Source organism: Centruroides vittatus, unplaced genomic scaffold (assembly GCF_030686945.1).
Source record: "Centruroides vittatus isolate TY-2023 unplaced genomic scaffold, ASM3068694v2 contig_1168, whole genome shotgun sequence".
Lineage (NCBI taxonomy): Eukaryota > Metazoa > Arthropoda > Arachnida > Scorpiones > Buthidae > Centruroides > Centruroides vittatus.
The window spans coordinates 3407011-3428518 of NW_027120749.1; the positions used below are offsets into that span (position 1 = coordinate 3407011).

Genomic DNA, 21508 nt, shown 5'->3' on the forward strand with positions numbered 1-21508 from the left:
CATATGTGAAAATGAACACACTTAATTTTAAAATGCTTTTTATATGTAATTAAATTAGCATGTTATTTATTTATTTACAAATCCAAGAGTCATCACTCTTATCGTCATGCTACAACAGGAATATCTTGATATCATCATGAAAAGATGAATAAATAAGAAATTTTTTTGGTTTTTTTTTTGGTCAAAGTTAATTTTGTTTTTTTTTTAAAAACATTATTTATAATGTTTAGTTAAATACAGTTAATGTATATTTTCCAAAAAATGTTTGTTTATTTTGATTTAGATCTTATATTTGTTTATTACAGTTTCAGAACTATTGTGAGTATATAAACAATAATACATAATACATAAAGCTTTTCTATGAAATTAAACTTTTCATGCATACTTAATTTTAATTACACAAACATATCAACATAAGTAAAAACAGATAAACTAACTAATTTGTCAACTTTTTAACATGTGTAGTTAGAAAATCTATTTTATTATAATACACAAGGGACTTTTGGCTTCAAATTAGTCTGTTAAATCAAGGTTTTACCATAATTGTTTTGTTCTAGATTCTATTATTTTCGACATTGTTTAGTTTTTTCTGTTTCATTTGATATATTAAGAGATTTTGAAGGACATGAGAATGTATATTTCTAAGTTTATTAACATTTCTTTAATAAATATTTTTAAAGCTAAATTTTGTCTCTTTTAAACTCTTATTTTCAAATAATGTGTACACAGTTTAATTAAAACAAATAATTATTATAATTAACTATTGTTAAATTTCAAACAAATAAGATTACTTATTTTACAGTATTAATATTTTAATACATTTTTAACTGTATAATGATTAGTTTTTTAAAATCTTAATTAAACATTGTATAAAAAATAATTTTAAATTTTGAAAATTAGAATGCTCTAAAACTTGTAAATAATTCTGAAAGGCTCATTTTATTTCAAAAGTTTGTTGATAATGACTTGATAAATAAAAAGAATGTATTTATATATAAAAGTACAGCGTGGTTGCATTTCATGAAAGGAATGTGTTACAGAAGACTGCATAATCCAAAACTTGATAATTCCAGAATATATTTATTCTTATGAAAAAAAAAAAGTTCAGATGTATTCTGAACTATACAACTATTATAGCATATTTTCCTTTTAGATATAGTTTTATTAATTAACATCAGCTTCATTTTTTTATTACAGTATTATATTATTATCATAATAATAGTCTGATAGCATTGACAAAGTGTGATGCAGTAAGCACTAAATTAAGACATATTGTCTTTGTATTAAACTTCTGTTTCAAGGCTGTTGATTTTTGGCTACATTTTCATGATGATTGGCTAGTATGAAAATGATGGTATTATCACTTAATGTTTTAATGATTTTGTTATATGAAAAATAAAGGATCAAATGATGAGGTCAATTAATTATTGGCTAGAACTTGTACAATTAATTTCGTAGATACTATATAATTTGGACCAGGAATGCTATTAGGCTCTCTGTCTCCCAGAGAAAGCTAAGATTCTGGTGCTCCCACCCTTATGAAGATTTGGGATGTTGACCATACTAATGAATTAGTTCATACCACCTCTAGTCTGCCTACTCCTTACACACCCTCTTCTCAGTGTCACTTTTCTTGGCCCTTGAGACCCATGTTCCACCTGCTTCCTCTAGTTGTACCTGATTTGTGTTAAAGGTAGGTTGTTAAGCTGCCATTTGGTATTAAATTTAATAATTTTATTTATTTTGAATTAAATTAAGTAATTCAGACTATTATGGAAGAATAGATTAACCAAAGAGGAACTCAACCATGACTTCTGTGTACTGTGCAGATTTGGGTTTCTCATTTCCTGGTTCTTTGCTTGTCCTCGGATTTCGAGAAAAAAGTGATCTGTTTCCTTGGGATGTAATTAATTATTTTTAAGATATAAAATACATTTTGAAATCAAACGATAGAATTATTTTTCCTTTTTTTAAGTAATTTAATACGTCCTACATTCTCCAAAATAATATTATTGATAATATTTAAAATATGTATTAAAAATTACCTCTGAATTATGTAGAAATTTTCACAAATAGTAAAAATTTATTAAAGTCTGTTGGAAACTGGTTACAACAAAAAAATGCCTTTGACTTCAGTTGAAAATTTAAAGAAAAAAATGAACTTAAACTTCTAACTTAGAAGGTAATTTTCGTTTTTTAAATAAAACATAATACAAAATATTATTGTAAATTTTTATAATAAGATTTTAAAAAGCAAAGATGGTCAATGCTCTGATCACTCAATCTGGTTCTTATTTTAGTAATGAAAAGTCTTGCTACCAAGAATTTCTGATTTCTGCATTAAAAAAACAGCCAGGATCCTGTTAGAGAAACCCTAGTGCAGATGCATTGTCAATTATGCTACTTAGGCCAACATCCAATTTCCATTTTTAAACTAACTAAATTTAGAGAGAACCATACAGGTCATCTGCTATGTCTTGCAGGTTGAACTCAAAATTAATAAAATTATTAAATTTAATACAAGATGGTAGTTTAATTGCCTATCTTTAGTCAAAATTATGTAGAAACTATGAAATTAATTAGTCAAGTTCTAGTCCAATAGTTAATCCAGCCTTATTGTTTGTTCACTAGAATATTTTGGGTTTTGTTGCCTAAGTGTATTTAAAAAGTTTTAAATTATAACAACAGTGAATGATAAAAATAATATTAAAATAGTAAACAAAACTTATTGAATTTTGAAAGTATGTTGCACATTACTAGTGTGGTACTGCACAGTACATATCAGGGCTGCAGAGTCAGTAAAAAAACACTTGACTCTGACTCCTGATAATTTAGTAGGCTGACTCGACTTTGACTCCTGACTCTGGCAAAATTAAATACCAAGTCATTTGTGGGGCAGAGGCACTCATAGGGGTACCCTACTCAGAACTCTAAAAGGAGCATGGAGTGTTTACCCAAATACCTTTATAGTTAGTATTTTTAATGTTTAACTTACATTAATATTTATTTGTATAAGAAAAATTAATGTTTAACAAATATTTAGTAAGAGGAGAAAGGGATGCAGAGATCATCCAGAGTGATTCACCAATCTTCGCGCATGGTTTGCATCACTTAACAAGCATAATTTGTTCCAGAATCTCGCTTGTAATGTGAAACACTCATTAATCAAAATAATTTTTCCCATATAAATGAATGTAAAATACGATAATGTGTTCCATACTGAAAAAAAATGCTCAAATATTTTATGTATAATGTTTATTCAAAGAAAATCATGCCATGTGCATTGTTAAGGAGCGTGAATCATCATATTTTCTTCTAGATCAGAATGAACCAACCTGGAATGCAAATTCGATTTGCAGAAAACAAAAAAAAAAAAATCGAAATACAGTGGTGCCTCGTATAACGTACGCCTCGAATAACAGACGCTGCGAACAACGGACTTTCTGTTTGGCCATTACGTGACTCGAGCAACGGACTGGCTGTGAACAACGGACTTTCCGGCATAATTGGTGACTGCTCCATGGGTGTGTTCTTTAATAGCGGTCACTTTGCGTCTCCGCTACTACGGGAGTGCGCTGCTGTTTATAGACATTTAAGAATGACGGTGAAAGAAATAAAGATGGCAGTGCCCGCACTATCGATAGTATCGTGATGGAGGAATCTGTAATTTTAAAATATGAGTTTTAAAAGGGAAAAGAAGGGTTCCAATTGTAAAATTTAACCATAAAATGGATTATTTGTTGAAAAAGCATTCAAAATAGCCTCGAAAAAAAATTCGTAAAGACACTTACATAACCGCGTACGCTAACTCACGCTTTCACAATTTCTAAATTTTCATTCATAAAACCACATAATGGACCCAGAAACGAAACTATCTGAGCCATGGAGGACGCCAAGTTGCTTTCCACCATAAACTACTGCTACAAGCGGCCATTTTTGCCGTTTGACAGCGCACACTCTTACCGGAATTTAAGAACGCGTTCCGCAGGAATTTTTAAACAGATGTCTCTCGCGCAGAGTTACGTGGAGGAATAAAAGAACGCACCCCATGTTCATTTTTTAATGATACAATAAGGTTATTTTATGCTGCGGAACAAATTAGATGTTTTAACATGTATTTCTATGGGAAAATGTGTTTTGTATAACGGATGTTTCACTTAACAGACATGCACCTGGAACGGATTAAGTACGTTATATGAGGCACCACTGTATAGTAATTTCTAATATTTAATTATAACCTTTAGATAGCCCAAGAATTTGGCATATCATTTGGCGTGTTTATTATATAACGGGCCATGGTTGATGTTTATATGTAATATGTTTGAACACAAGTTTGAAAAAATGTGTGACGATCACAAGTGACACTAAGATGCAAGTGGAATGAGTGCTAAATACAGACTGATATAGCATGCACACAATCGGGACCTCCCCTCTCCACGTCACTCGTTATGTGAAATGTTGCTCATTAAGTGAGTAATTTTTTTACAATTTGTTTTGCTCATTATGCGAATTACTCGTTATGTGAGGTGCTCATTAAGAGAGGTTCCATTGTATTTATATTCTTAATTTACCAATTTTATATATTTAAATAATGTGAATTATTTAAATAATTCTTGTTTAAAACATAATATTTAAACTTTAAAGAATTCTATTTAAAAGTGTTCAATCCTGAGGATGACTGCACATATAGTCAAAAGCATTAGATTTATTAAAAAATTGATTCTGGAATAGGCTTTTTGTCTTTAAATATTTTACAATAATCCAGTTCAAGGTCAATATATGAAATTACAGTATGAATATGTAAAATTTATATTTATGACAAAATATACATTTAATACAACATTATACATTTATATATGCTGCATTTCTTATAAACAACTGTTTTTAACTCAACAGATTACAAAATTAAACTAGAGAAACTGCAACAAGAATGTTCATTAACAAAAGTACACTTCTACAGTACAGTACATGTATTTTCTAAGAATTTTTGTCATGCCTTTATAGTATGTAAAAGATAAAAATATTCTTTGATTTAAGGTAAGTTTCAGAGAAAAGGTCCATTTTTTAAATGAGTTTTCTAAGAATTTTTATTGTTTGTCCCAAAGTATATTTATCACAATTGATAACAATATCTGATGTTTGATTATAATAGACAATATGCAGTGTTTTGGGACTGATTATGATAATAATATTGACTGATGTTAGCTGATTGATAACATTATCGTGAATATAATAACTGGATTCCCTGTAGTTTTTATATTACACTATCAAATTTGCATAAATTGCAACTGTAATAAACATTTTTTAAAAAATTTTCTGTTACTGTATTGTTGAGACTATGGTTTTCTGAGTTCAAGTACCTCAGTTGTTTTGCTGGGAGACTCACAGCAAAACAAATTTTATTGAGATTCCATAATTCGAGACACTTTCATTAAAATAGATAAAGAAATATTGGAATAATTTTTTAAAATGCTAATAATTTCATAATTTTAATATCTTATTGTATTGAATAGATGTATTAGGTAATTCAGGTGAAATAATTGAAATTTTAGAAAATATGACATATTGAAAATGAAAAGATGATAAAGCATTTTTAATTAAATTTTATAAGTGTTGAGGATAGATGGTGGCAGTTTTAATGTGAAATTCTGTAACCATTAAGATCTATATTAGCAAAGAATAGTTTGTAAAGTTTGTCATTTTTTAACAATATATAGTGTAAATTATTTTTTATCTCATGTTTAATTTAGAAACATTTATTTATTTATATTTTTAAATGTTATTTTTCTGATTTAGATGAAAAGTGTATAAATATTTTATTTATGTATTTATTTTAACAGAACTGTTGCTGCAACAAATATGAATGAAACCAGTAGTAGATCTCATGCAGTATTTACAATTATATTCACTCAAAGAAGAGTTGATGGCCTTACAGGATTAACTACAGAAAAAGTAAATTTTACATATAAATTTAGAGTATATTTAATATAATAAGAAATATATAGAAGACTGATTTATAAATATAGAGGAAAGAAAATTAAAGCTAAATGATAGCCAGATTATAGGCTACATTAATATTACTATTAATAAATGTTAAAGGCAAATGTCTGGAAATCATTTGGCTTTAATCTAATAATTAAATTTATGGATGTTTATATTTGAAAGAAAATTAAATCTATTTGATAGTAATTCTGTCATTATTTTTCCTAAAATGGTGGAATTACTGAGTTAATATTTTTTAAAGTTTTGTATTAGTTTAAATTAACAATATCTTCTCAGTGAATTATTTATTGAAAATTTGAATCCATTATTGTTTATCTAAATCATAATTCATATGCAAAATAGCAATTAAGTGTTGATTCAAGGCAATTTGTATGTGCATTCATGCATGTAAATAATTTTGTTAATATGGTCATCTGTTATTATATGTGGTGAGTCCAGTATTAAAGGTAGAGGCCAAAATTAACTAACATTTATAATTAAAGAAAATATTTAATACATTCCACAAAAACGACATACTTTTGTTTATTTTTTGACATAATTGCCATAAACGTTGAGACATTTATCCAAGCGTGATACTACTTTAAACATCCCTTCATGGTACTGTTGCGTGAAATAGTCCAGAACATTATCTTCAAATTTGTCCTGATCTGCAAAGTGTTTCCCTGCCAAAAATTTCTTTAAAGATCTGAATAAATGAAAATCCAAGATGGCTAATCTGAAGTATACTCCACACGTCAAATCAAACCAAACTTTGGTTGTCACAGCAGAATTGGGAGGTTCTGCAACATCATCCGTATAGTCCAAATTTAGTCCCCCATTGGATTTTTATTTATTCAGATCTTTAAAGAAATTTTTGGTGGAGAAATGCTTTGCAGATCAGGAGGAATTGGAAGATACTGTTCTGGACTACTTCAAGCAACAGTACCATGAAGGGATGTTTAAAGTAGTGTCACACTGGGATAAATGTCTCAACATTTATGGCAATTATGTCAAGAAATAAACAAAAGTATGTAGTTTTTGTGGAATGTATTAAATATTTTCTTTAATTATAAATGTTAGTGTAATTTTGACCTGTACCTTTAATATCAGACTCCCCTTGTATAATGTTATTCCCATACAAACAAGCATCACAGAACCTGATAAATTTATAAAGCCAAACAACCACTAGATTACATCAGGCTACTTTTCTGCAGTTATATTTAATTAATTATTAAACAATTTGTCACTAGAGGGAAGCATTAGGTGCTATCTCTTATTAAATTTAATAATTATAATTAAAGTAATATTTATTAAATAATTTAGAATATTCTGGAAGAAAAGAATCTGCCAAAGCAGGACTCAAATTCACAACTCCTCCTTACTGTGTGGATACATTGCCAGTTACACTACCCTAGTCTCTGGTCTAATTTCTTCCAAACAATTTTAAATATGATATAACCATATTTAGTTACTTATGGTAACTGAGGATGGTTATATCATATAATCATAGAAATCATATCATATAATGGCCCAATGTAATCTGGTGGCTATTGGGCTTTACAAATTTATCAGGTTTCATGATGTTTGTTTATGTGAGTGTATACATATACCTACCCCAGCATGGTGTGTGTATATATATGTATATATATACACACATACACACACACACACCATGCTGGGATTGGCTGAGTGCCATGAGTAGGCATTTATAGGACGAGTGTTGAAGGCATTCCCAGTCCACCATAAGTAACCAAGGATGGTTATATCATATTTAAAAATATGTCTGGAAGAAAAGATTGGACTGGATACTTGGGTAGCAAAACTGGCAATGCATCCACATGGTGAGTGGGAGTTGCAGGTTTGAGTCCCACTCTGGGTCGATTCTTTTCTTCCAGAATATTCTGAATTATTTAATAAATATTTTAATTTAATTATAATTATTAAATTTAATAAGAGATGGCACCTAACATCTCTCCCTAGTGACAAATTATTTAGTAATTAATTAAATATAATTGCAGAAAAGTAGCCAGATGTAATCTGGTGATTGTTATGTCGTTCTTATATTTAAAACTGGAGATGGCTAAAAGTTTTTGTTAAAGTTATGTCAAAATTTCAAAATTTGTTTTTTTCCATTAATTGTAATTTTTTTTATTATGGTGACGATAGAGTGTTTCTTACATGGGATATACAGGGTGTTCGGAAAATCATTGTGCACTTTTCTAATCATATTTTTGCATTATTTTGAAAGATGTGGGGCTCCACGCTCACCAGATCTATCCACCAGACTGTTATCTATGGGGAGCAACAAAGTCTGCATGTATTGAAATTGTCTATACATGCTGGATGACTTGAAAGCAGTGATAACAGCATTCATTTAGTCTATTTCAAGTGAGCAACTGATAGCAGTGTTTAAGAAGGATCCAAACGTCTATTGATGCTAATGGGGGTCACTTTCAACATTGTTTATAAATGTCATTCATATTTACCTCCTGTACCTCCTATTTTATATTGAAACATGTCTGTTAACACTTACCATGCTGGTCTAGTTGACCTAGTTCCTTACCTGTATGCTGACTGATTTAAGTGATTTTACAATATTTTCTAGTGAAAATAAAAAACGATTGACCCAAAGCTAGGTAAAAAGTAAAAACAGTTTCTGATATTGGAACCGTTTATCTGTACAATACTCAATTTTGATGTGTGTAGGCTTTATTTTTATGTATTATGCTTTAATGTTATTTGGACCTGTTTTAGAGATAAAGATACAATGAAAAAAATTAAAAACTGCAATATAGCTTTAAAATTCATATTTTTATGCATCAAATATATAGTACATCAATGAATTTATTCATAATAATGATGTACTGTATTAATATTATTAGTAGACTTTTTTCTGACTGTAGCTGTTTTTTCATAATTGAGTCGGTTTGGCAAATGTACATAAGATGGCACTATCAGAAATATAGGAATTTGACTTTTGTATTGATAATATCTAAAAAGTATATAAATTATGTAATATCATATAAACTATACAGATTTAAAATAATAATGAAATTACGTGCTTTATTTGTATTTTTTCCATCTTAGTTAGGCCTAAATCATAATCACAACACTTTCATCAGATAAATCAATATAATTGGCACTATATTTGTTGATTTTTTTATTAATGAATTCGATTAATTATTAGTTACTACGTTAATGCACCATATCTAAACTTAACTCATATATAAAAAATAAAATGACTCAATATTCGCTTGCAAAATATGGCAACGAAACTCCGAATCAGACGATGATCATGGTTGGACAAAATCGCTTACATTTCAAATTTCTGAATAAATAGTTTCCACTATTTATTAGCGCACACTAAAATACACAAAGAAATCATATTTTCATTGCTGAAATCATATTGTTATGTTTTAAAGCTAGAAATTACAGGATATATCGAGAAACGTAATATTACATTTTTCGTTTTTTGCAAAGGAATGCAGAAAATGTAATATTATGTTTCTAGCATGGTAAGTGTTAATTAATAAATATATAAGTGCACAGTGACTTTTTCCAAACACCCTGTATATTGGTGCTCTGCCAGGATCAAAGTCTCTGCATAACTACAGGGGGAAAAATGTTTTGTTTATGTAGTATGTGTAAGAATTTCCTTATTGTGTGACAATGGTTAGTATGGCAGCCTTTTGTACTGTGATGTATGTGCTGTTGTGAAGCCCTAATATTACAAGAGTTCTATGTAATGTACTGTACGTACATTGGTATGACACCTATTTGAGAAAGGACTATTGGCACAATAAGCTCCTCATCCATTCTTCACAGATGCTCTTTTTGAGGCTAACTTCTGAGTATTTAGTAATTTTTTCACTATATGTATTTTGTATGTTGTGAGTGTTTGGAACAGCTATATTTTGTTTTGTTTCTCAATGAATGTGATATCTGGTCTACTATTGTGAATTGTTTTGTCTACGATTATGGCATGATCAAAAATCTATTTTGCGTGTTGTTTCTAAGACCTTCCAATATGTGTATTTGTAGTATGGTTCATGAATATGTAGAAGTTTGTATATGTATGCAAGCTTTTGATGTATTACATTTGCTATTTGGTTATGCCAATTCAAGTAGTAAGTTTGTGTTAAAAGCTTGCAACCAGATGTAATGTGTTGTATAGTTGTGTGTGTGATGTGGCATTTCCTTCAAGTGTTGTCTGTGAATGTTATATATTTAAGATGTGCTTTCTGTTATTTCTTGTATTTATGACCTGGTCTTGTATGGAAATTATGAGCTCTTCTGTCTCTTCAAAGAGTCAGCTGTTTGATTCAGTTCTGTCAGCATAATCTTAACTGAGGTCATCGGGATGGTTATCGTGGAATTCTTCCTGAATCCAAGACTATTTGAAGGTATCTGTGTATTATACTAAATCCAGGTCAATGCATAAGTTTAATAGAGTATTGTTTTTGTCTGAAAAATTTTACAGCTACAGTTTTATAAAGTTTCTTGTTTTCTGTAAAAAAACTCCCAGCATCTGTATTTGTTTGTGGTACAGTTTAAGATATCTGTGAGGCATTGTCCTCTCTCTCTTTAAGAGGAAATTAGCCTATCTGTGGACAGTTTAGGATGGTGTTTGTTGTCTTTTGTTAATGTTCATGTTTTTCTTTGGGTACAAACAACAGTAGAATAATTCCAATGTATAACTTTAAATAGATATGTCAGTACTGGGATCCTGGTAGCTTTAGATGTGTGCTTTGCATTTAGCTGCATTTAGTTTTGTTAGTCTGTTTTATTTGGAGTTTGGAAGTTAGTCTTTATTTTTTTCTGGGAGTTTGGCTTGTTAGAATCCTAAATTTTTGTGGATTTTGCTCTCATCCATGAGCCCAGTGATGTCTTCATTTCTGAGCACAAAATCATCATTCTTTGGGAATCCTTTTTTTTTGTGTGAAGTGTCCTGTGTTGTCTAGACCAAACCTGCATTTGAATGTCAGTGGAGTAAGTGTATTTAACTTCTAATAGATGATTTAGCTATGTTTGTGCAGATGCATAGTGTTTTGTGTTATCTATGTAGAGTACATATGTATTCTACATAGATAACACAAAAATTAAAATAAACTACACAAATAACCTTTTTACTCTGCAGCCATTCTTTTTGCTAATTCAAATGTTTTTGGTTATCTTTGAATTAGCAATAAAAATGGCTGCAGAGTAAAAAGGTTATTTGTGTAGTTTATTATTTGTTATGCAAAGCAGTCTGTGAAGAGTTTAGAGTACAAAAATTAATATTATTGCATTGTTCTCATGTGTTTGATAATGCATTCATATTTAGTATTGTTTATCCTGTTGGACAGTGTGTTTAAGGTCAGATCAAAATCAGAGTGGACTTGTGTGTCTCTGGAAAATGTCTTGTCTTATGTGTATTTGATTTGTTTTAATGCACATGTTGAGAAGTCTGAAATGTATCATTGTTAAATGAGTTTGATTATAGTAAACAATTTATTTTTTTAAAGAAATTATTCTAATCAATAATTTACTAAATTCATATTTTCATAAAATGGTACTTTCTATAACAAGTTTTGTAGAATCAATTATTTGTTATTTAGGTAAGCAAGATTAGTCTTGTAGATCTTGCTGGGAGTGAGAGAGCAGATTCCACAGGAGCCCAAGGAACTCGGTTAAAAGAAGGAGCAAATATCAACAAATCACTTACAACATTAGGGAAAGTTATTTCCGCACTTGCAGAAATAGTAAGATGAAATTTATTTATATTATATAAATGTTAAATTGTACCATATTTTTGCGGAATGACTTGCATGCTGGTCTATCTGGGAACCATGAAATTAGATATTTCCACATGGTAAAATCCGGCATGCCAGTTTATTCTGGGGAAAATGCCAGCATGCCAGTTTAAGTGAGATTACACATCTCTCTCTAGAGGGCTCATTAAAAAAAAAAACAAACAAGTTATGTCACATAAAAACAAACGAGTTTTTATTCTAAAACTGTAAAACTGTCAGAATTACATCAAAAACTACAATTATATCTATAATTTGTTCATTTTGTCTTTTTCTAATGACATAAAATACTCTTGGAATTCCAAAAGTGCTTTTTTTATGTGTATTTTATTGTTTATTTGATTCAAAAATGTAAAAATAAACATATTACATTTTAGAAACTTGCTGTAAATTAACTCAGCTTACACTTATTAACATAGTCTTTGTGTGAAATTTGAGAGGAAGGTGTTATTTTTTAAGGTTTTTAAAGTTAGGATGGTCAGTGTAGTCCACACTGACTAACTACTACTAAACTGTCTAATATTTTATTGTCTTGTAAACAAAAACTCCCTTTCTGATTTTAAGTCAGTCAAATTACATTGTTGTTATTCTGTTGTACTGGGAAGAATGTTTTCTTTAACCTTTAATTAACAACTAGTTTTGTTAATTTGATTAATTTTATTTTTTAGTTGCAATTTAACCAGCATACTGGTCTCTGCCTGTTTTTGAGGCATGCCAGTCATTCTGTAAAAATACAGTATTTAATTGTAAGAAAAATAACTATAATTTAAATTGTGAATTTTAATAATAATTGTAATTTTCTAATTATTAAAACAAATTTTTAAAATTTTATTTATGCTTTCCTGATGATAAAAATTAGGCTGTAAGTATATCAAAAATTCTTTCTAAATAATATTAAATAAACTTTATTTAGAATTGTTGAAAATTTATGTGCATGTATGTTTCATGCATATAAGATAACTACAGAAAAAAAAAATAATAATAACATTAGTGATATGATTTTTTTTTCTTATGCAAATTCACTAATTTAATGCAATTATTAATTTTGTAATATTTAGAAACTTTATTAAATTCATTTTGATAAAATTTTTGTATTGTTGCTTTAGAATCATACTTAATAGTTATACTATTTTACTATTTAATTTGAAGCAGAATTATCACAACTCTTTCAAAGTAAAAGAATATTGACAAAATTAAAATAATAATAATATCTGAATATAATAAGATTTATAATTATTTTTTGATGACTACTGTTTATTTAAATGTTGATAGTGTATTACAAATGATACTATTTTCCAAAAGCGTTAATATCTTCTTTATTTTAATGAGTTTCATAAAACAGTATTAACAATGACATACATTTTTATCCAATTAGAAACTTCAAATGTATTATTTAATGATTCACCATTAATTCAATTTTAAAATTTCTAATTTGAATTTTAATGAAAAACGTTTAAATGAAAAATGTTAAAAATTATTTTGTGTGTAAAAACTACATTATACATTTTATATATTGTGAGTCAATGCATATTTTATTAAATCATAATTTTATCAACATTTTGTTTTTATTTTTATTTTTTATAATTATTTTAATACTTAGAAAATTTTGATTTGATCTTGAAATTTTTAAAGTCGAACTACAGGGGGAATGTATGAATTTTAAGGAGGAGGCGAACATCTCACATGCTTGGCAGTCTTTTTTGCATGATCCCGACAACATTAATTAAAAAAAATAAGAAATCAATTAATTCACTTAAGATTTATAAAAAATGTATTTGTTAATTTTAATGTTAATGTTAATGTTGCTCTAACATCTAGGTGTGATTTTTGTTGTGTACTTGTTCTAAGATTTACAGTTTCCACAATTTTAAAATATTTAAATTCTAATGTTTAGCAATCTAATTCTATGGAACATTTTTGACCTGAAGTAGATCCTATTGGGATCAAAAACATTTGTTATAACATATTTATATTAAATTATATTTGCTGGTATATTTTGAAGGTTTTGTTGGTGTTATTTAATATACAGGTATCTCTTGTACAACATGGTACTTCTACAACATGATTTTGCTCTAACATGGTTGGAAAATTGGGGATATCCCCCCACACAACACAACTTCCAGTTTTGTTCTAACTTGATTTTGGAAATCCTTTGTACAAAATTTCACAATTTTTAAGTGTAAACTTCATTAATCAATATTTTTTTATTTAAGTAAGCATGTGTGTCATCTCAAATTTGCCCATGGATTTTAGAATAATGAAATTTTCAAATTATTTTGTGCTTTTTGTCATGTTTACTTTAATGAAAACTGATAGTATAATTTTTTCTTCATTATCCTAATTTTTCTATAAACCAGGTGTCATTGTTGTTGCTTTCAGACTTTAGCTTTTAAGACTGTCAATGTGTTTTCTTTTTATAGATTGATCTTCGTATTTAGTAAAGTTTATTTAGCGTTAGGTATTACTTTCCTAAAATGATTACTTCATTTGTAGAAATGACAAATAAAGTACAACAGTATTCTGGAACTTAAACAATTCAGTATTCAAACACAAATTCTGGTAGAAACCAACTTTAAATTACTGGAAATTAGAATTACAGTAGAGCATCGATACGTGGAATGGCCGGAAAGTGGAACGATTTTCAGTCGGACTGTGTCGTGCTGAATCGAATGTTTTTGATACTAAATTTACCTCTAAAGTATAATTTTCATGTTTTTTATATTCTTTAATATATTTATTTTGTTTGTACAAAATGCAGAAATAATTTTTAACGATACGATAGCCTCGATGATTATTATAAAAATTTTCGTTAGGCTTAAAATCGACGAAAATTCAACGCGAAGCGACATGCAACGGAGAAAAATTCAACAGGAAGCGATACGCAACGGAGAAAAATTTGAACATCGGACAGGTTAATGTATTTTTTCGTACAAAGTCGGAAACTGGAACAAATCATTAACTGGAAGGACCCCAGTCCCCAATTGGTTCCACTTATCGACGCTCTACTGTAATATGAAAATTTGCACCTTTAATCATCCAGAACAAATGTTTTAATAAATTAAAACCGTTTTCGATCGTTTTTAACGGTCTTCTTCGGTTACAACTCAAATTAATAAAAGAATGATAAAATGGAATACATGCAACTAAATACAAAAAAATAATAAATGCGCATGCGCAACTATAAATATATCGCGCACGATGCCTAATATACATATATTACAGAATAAATGAATAAAATTATATAATAAAAATACGTGGCCACATCCCTTGTACGTTGTTATTGTTTATCTTTATAAAACGACTTCCATGCGGTCAATAAAGAGTCCGCGTCCCTATGATTGATACATCCCGTTTTTTCTTGGGCTTTATATATTTCTAGCTTTTCTAGATGTTTGATTGTATGTTTATTGTTCGTCGGCTTGATGATGGAAGCATGGTCCCACAATACCTCAATATCTTGTTGCCTGGCGTATGACGCTAGAACCGTGGTGTCTAGATTCTTATTAATCGAGTACTGGTGTTCTTTGATCCTTTGTTCTAAGTGCCGTAAAGTAGCTCCCACATAAACACTATCCGAATCAAATTGTTTTTTATTATATAATTTTATTCATTTATTCTGTAATATATGTATATTAGGCATTGTGCGCGATATATTTATAGTTGTGCATGCGCATTTATTATTTTTTCGTATTTAGTTGCATGTATTCCATTTTATCGTTCTTTTATTAATTTGAGTTGTAACCGAAGAAGACCGTTAAAAACGATCGAAAACGTTTTTAATTTATTAAAACATTTGTTGCTGGATGATTAAAGGTGCAAATTTTCATACAAATTCTGGTAAAAAGTCACTCAGTACTCGACTGAACAAACGTGACCTGCTAGAACAAATTTTTGATCAATAACATATTTATATTTTGTTATCCATTAAAAATTGTGATAAAAATCAAAAAATTAAGATGTTGCTGATTTTTCTGATTAAGATCAATAAAAAAGATGAGATGACAAGGATACTTTGTAAAAGAAATTGCCATCATTTAACTAAAATTAATGTAATACAGTACGTTTAATTGTGATTGTTAATTAATTATTGATTGGAAATAAATTTTTAATTAAAATCCATCTTAATCAAATTATTAATTGCTTTAATAAACATATTTCTCTTACTAATGAAAAAGAATAGTATACTTTTACTAACTTCATGTTTTACATTAGTTTTTTGTTTAATATAGCAGAAATTTGTATAAACTTAGACAGAAAAAGGTTTCATAAGTATGATATTTAACATTCAGTTACTCACACACTTTTCATATTTCAAAAATTTTTCATAAAATACAAAATATTTTAAATGAAAAAATAAACACTGCACTTTTTTGAAATGTATCTACTGTATATAATTACTATTGTTTGAGGTATTTCAATTTTGCATCACATTTGATTAATGCCAATTTCAGAGGCAAATAAATCGTGACACTAAAATGTTTGACTGTGGTTTTTAATCATGAATTTTAAATTAATGAGTTATCAAATTTAAACAAAAGCAACAATATATTGACTTTTGGAATAAAAGGATTAGAAAGCAAATATGAACATATTAATTTTCAAGTTATTACAGTAAACATTTGTAAATAGAAATTCAGTTATTAAGCTAAATAATTAAATAAAAACTAAGATTTACAAATGCTTAATTTAGTTTTTTAGTAAGCTTGAAAAATGTGTAATAATTGGAAAATTTTAATTGCTATACATGAATTAGTTTGAGCACTCAGATAATAAGAAGTCAGGTATCTAAATATAAAAATTTCCTAACCATTCACCACTAGTTCTGACTTAACTTATAGTTTATATATTTTCTTCAATTATAGGACATTTTTAACTATTAAAAACAGTGCTAATTTTTAAGTTAAAGAATTATTATATATTATAGTTAAAACTTTTTGTAATATTTCTAGGCAACAAAAAAAAGAAGAAAAGGCGATTTCATACCATATAGAGATTCTGTTTTGACCTGGCTCTTACGTGAAAATCTTGGTATGTTTTAAAAATTGAAGTACAGTAAACTCCCGATTATCCGGGCTAATGGTGGGGAGAGGTGGCACGGATAATCCAAAAACACGGATAATCCGAACTATAATTATTTATTTCTAAAATACAACATATTATACACTTCTAAGGCAGACAATTATTTTAACATGTTTAATGCTCATTATTAAGAAAATCTGTGATTTTGGTTTGTTTGCAGGAATCTTTTAATGATTTTTTAATATCAGTTCTAATTTTTCTGAGAGCTATTATGTCATTATACTCGAATTCCCATTGGTCGATGTATTCCAACAAAGTGTCAACAGAATTCAGGGCCATATTGTGACTAATGCGATTGATAATTTCTTCTTCTCTACTTTCAGCTTCATTCTCCTGTTCTTCTGGTTGAATGAGATTGGAAATAATATCAGCTGTCACTCATTATTTGAAAACCTCCATCACATGAATCATGTTCTAACCAGTGCCGTAACTAAAGCAGTGCCAGCGGTGCCCAGGCACAGAACGTAGACCTTGGGGGGCACAGAAATGACCTGGACCAAGTTTTGGGTCATAGTTTTGGGGCGTAATTACAGATGCTTGCACCGGGCGCATGAAAGGCTAGTTACGGCGATGGTTCTAACCACTCAATATTTTCTCTATCAACATTTTCAAAGCCATGTAAATTTGCACTTAGCTCACTTATTTCAGGTACTGTTCCACTTGTCTCAGGCTTGATAGAATCCAAAAAAATCACCTTCTACATTTGGTAGAATTTTCCTCGACGATCGAATGAGTGATATTGGCTTTATTTTGTTTCAAGATTGAGTTACATCATGTATCGCATCCAGTATTGTCATTATTTTCCGAAATTTAATCAAATCATTACCTTCATTGCATTTTTTAAAAATTAAATTCATGCATGGATAATCTGCAAACTGGATAATCCGCACACGGCTAATCGGGAGTTTACTGTATTTAAAAAATTTATCATTTCTGTATGAAAATCATTAAACTTTTGTAAAATATTTCTTATTTTTATTTAGTTGAATGAATACTGATGACATCACTGTGTTTATATAAGCATTTTAATTTTTCATAATTATGGAAAAATAATTACAAATTAAAAGTTCTTAATAGTTATAGACAGTGAAACCTCTATATTCGTAATATTTGATATTCGTCACATTTTGATGACTTTCCCCTATATTCGTCAGTATTTTCTGTATTCATCATCATTCCCAACATTTGGTAACGGTGGCACTACAATTGCACACCCATGCTGATCAGCTAGCTGTATTAGCTTAGTGTTGCCAATTTAGCTAATTTTTTGCTAGATTTAGTGAATTTATGAACAATCTAGCTATAAAAAATTAAACAATTTTAATGGAAACAATATGATTTTAATATTTTTATTAAAACGTCTAGCTATAAATTTGAATTTTGAGTTGGCAACACTCTGACAGCTAGCTGTAGTTAATCAGTCTGCTTTGTATGGTCGTTGTGTGTGTTCTTGGTTTCTTGCATTGCTTATTTTCAAAATCTCAAGTTTCAATGGCTCCAACAAAGTGCACTGAAGAAAAACAACAAAAAATGAAAGCTGTTAGAACAGCAATAGAGATTAAAAAAAATTATTACTAAGTCTGAAAATGGACAAAGTAGAGAGGTTGCGGCTGAAGTTTTTATCTTTAAAACATAAATGTTGAACGTTGAGCACCACCATCTTGTAAACCTGAAAGTTTGACAATGGCGTTTGGAACATCATTGGACAAATGCTATTGTCAAACTTATAGGTTTACAAGATGGCGGTGCTCAACGTTCAACATTCACGTTTTAAAGATGAAAACTTCGGCCACAACCTCTCTAGTGTTTCCAACTTAGCCAAAGAATTTAATATGCCAAGATCACGATTGGAATTACCTAATGTTTTAATTGACGGTATGTCGTCTTCTAAACAATAATAACCTTATTCTTCTTCCCCTTCTACCACTAAACTGTATTTATTTAGTACAATAAAGATAGTTTTACAAACAACATAATTTTTATTCTTGTATCTTTTTTTAGGATGGGAACAGATTAATTGAATATCAGTTATTATTAAGAGAAAAAAGTTTCTATATTCGTCATTTTCCATATTCGTTAGATCCTTAGGAACAGATTAATGATGAATATAGAGGTTCCACTGTACAGTAGATACTTGCATAAAATAGATAAAATTAATATAAATGCTTTTGAATTAAAATGTATAAAAAAATGACTGAAAATTTAGTACCTCATATTCATTTTTATTCATATCACTACCACCATAGACAAAATTTGCTTATCGAAGTAGAGGAGAGCTTCCAGAAAAAGGTTGATTTGCTAAGTGAGGAATGAGATGGGCAAAATTATGAAGACATTCTGAATTTTTAGTGTTTTTTATATTTTAACTCAAAATTGAATTATTATTCTGGTTTATAAGTTTTAATAATTTAAGTTTATTATTTAGATATATGATAGACAGTTACAGTATATTTGGTTGAATCTATAATCTATTTGAAATATGAACATTGTTTAAAGGAGGAAAAATTATTTTAAGTCAAATCTTTGAAAGCCAGAATTGCACAGGACTATGTAAGATTCTTAGCATAAACAGGTTTTTTATCTTAGGTAGGCTGTAACAAGAAAATGCTTACTCCTTCATGTGAGCATATTTCTTATCTAGTTTTAATTTAGACATAGTATTTGTTATATTTATTGAAACTATGTCAAAATAAAAGGAAAAATGTGCAGAAAATGAAATATTCATATATTCATGTATATATGCAATCAAGAAGGAAAGTTTGTGCGCCAAGCATGCATGTTTTAAGTGATATGTTAGTTTTTTCAACAAAAGTGTAGAGTTTTATATTTTGGCTGGTTTACTTGCTTAAATTTGAGTTGGATTTTCTTGAACTCTCTTTGTGCTTATCTTAATTATATTTAACAGTAAAATATTCAACACTTGTAAGATGACCAATCGTCCTCTTTTAGGGAGAACAGTCTTTCTTTTGTAAATTCTGTCCTCTTTCAAAAAGTGTCCTCCTACATGTCCTCCTTTTCTATATTTGAAGACTAATCTGTAAATCTCTGTATTCGATTGATGCCGAGTCGATCTGTTGCGTGTGATGTGATTTGACATGCTTGTATTTGACAGGACAATTCATTAAGGCTCAATACAGTGTAGTGAGACGTGATTATAAGATGCATGTTTTCTGCACAGGAAATCTTGAGAGAGAGTGCTGCACACAAGTGACTTTGTTTACTTTTTACTGAAACACGACACAGCACATACATGTGCAATAGAGATTATTATAGTGTATTATTGTTGCAATGAAAAAAATGTTTCTTTTCTTTACAATATTTTTTCCTTCAATTTATTTGTGTTCTCCCTTTCATTGTAAAAAAGTTGATCACCTTAACACTTGATAATATTTTTTTTAAATATGTCAATGCATCAAGCAAAGCAACCTTCTTATTCTTTTAAAATTAAATTGGACTTATTTCAACAAAATACATGCATAAAGTATAATATAAACACAAATGAAAATAAAACACAAATATTTTCTGTAGTTTTTGCAGAAACTGAATATAAAATTGAGTAAAGGCTAGTTCACACCAAGTGCTATTTACCAGCAAAAAGTAAGGCAAATGTTGTTATTAATGATGTTTCCAATGTGTTCTCTTTAGTGTTTAATGAATTTCACTGGCAATCCAATGTTTCAAACTTTTTTGCTAATGAAAAATATAACAAAAAATCATACTCACTTGAACCTTTAACCAGTGCATAATATGTAATTTTTTCATCTGATGGTTCCTTTTTATTTTTAATATTTGAGGACAAAATTTGCCCATATAGGGATCACCATTTATTAGTTCTGCGTCTAGACAATACATTTTCGGCTGCCGACCTTCCTTTCTAGGCTACTGTAAGACTAGGCAGTGCATAATATGTCTAATCTTATAAAACAAACGTTTTCCTAACCCCTTCTGGGTTCTTCCTCAGGTAAATCAGCTGGATTGAATCCGAATACAAAAATTATTTGAACAAAATCAAGTAATGGAAATTTTGAATGTCTAGATCGTATGCGTATTCGTTCATATGACGTGTTTAAATATGTTCAAACTTAACCATCAGCATTCAAAATGGTTATCAATGTCAAGTCAGAATTCCAAAATATATGTTCACCTGTATAAGAACCCAGAAGGGGTTAGGAAAATGTTTGTTTTATAAGATTAAATATATTATGCACCAGTTAAAGGTTCAAGTGAGTACGATTTTTTGTTATATACACTCCAGTGTGCGGTTCTGTTTTATAATGAAAAATATTCCAACCAACCAGAAGTGTAGATTTGTTGAAGTAAAGAGGGATAAAAATTCCAAGACAATAGCAGTGGTGATATTGCACACAATCTATAATCTGAGATGATTTTTGACTAAAATAAGCAATACGTTACTATTCCTCTCTTTCATTTTAATAAATATAAATAAGATGTTAACATTAGGTCGTATTACCTACTCCGTTATCAAACATGTTCTCGAGGAATGATGTTTACTTTTGTTTACAATTGGGCTGTGCTTTTCACTGTTTTTATTCTGCCAAATGCTAATGACGATCAAATTTGCTAAATGAAAAAAAATCACCTTTTGCTTTTTCTATCAAATGTCTGTGCGCACCAAGTTTTAGTTTTTTTTCTTTACT

The 21508-nt window shown here is 29.1% G+C and overlaps 1 protein-coding gene across 4 annotated transcripts in view; it reads left to right on the forward strand.

Moving 5' to 3' along the window:
• The window catches only part of unc-104 (kinesin family member unc-104), a 187472-nt gene that overhangs the window by 69013 nt on the left and 96951 nt on the right, over window positions 1-21508 (forward strand). For all 4 annotated transcript variants that reach the window (XM_067278651.1, XM_067278667.1, XM_067278660.1 and 1 more), the window contains exons 7-9: window positions 5841-5952; window positions 11580-11723; window positions 16721-16799. In XM_067278651.1, the coding sequence (XP_067134752.1) occupies window positions 5841-5952; window positions 11580-11723; window positions 16721-16799 (335 nt within the window). The remainder of the gene's footprint in view (window positions 1-5840; window positions 5953-11579; window positions 11724-16720; window positions 16800-21508) is intronic.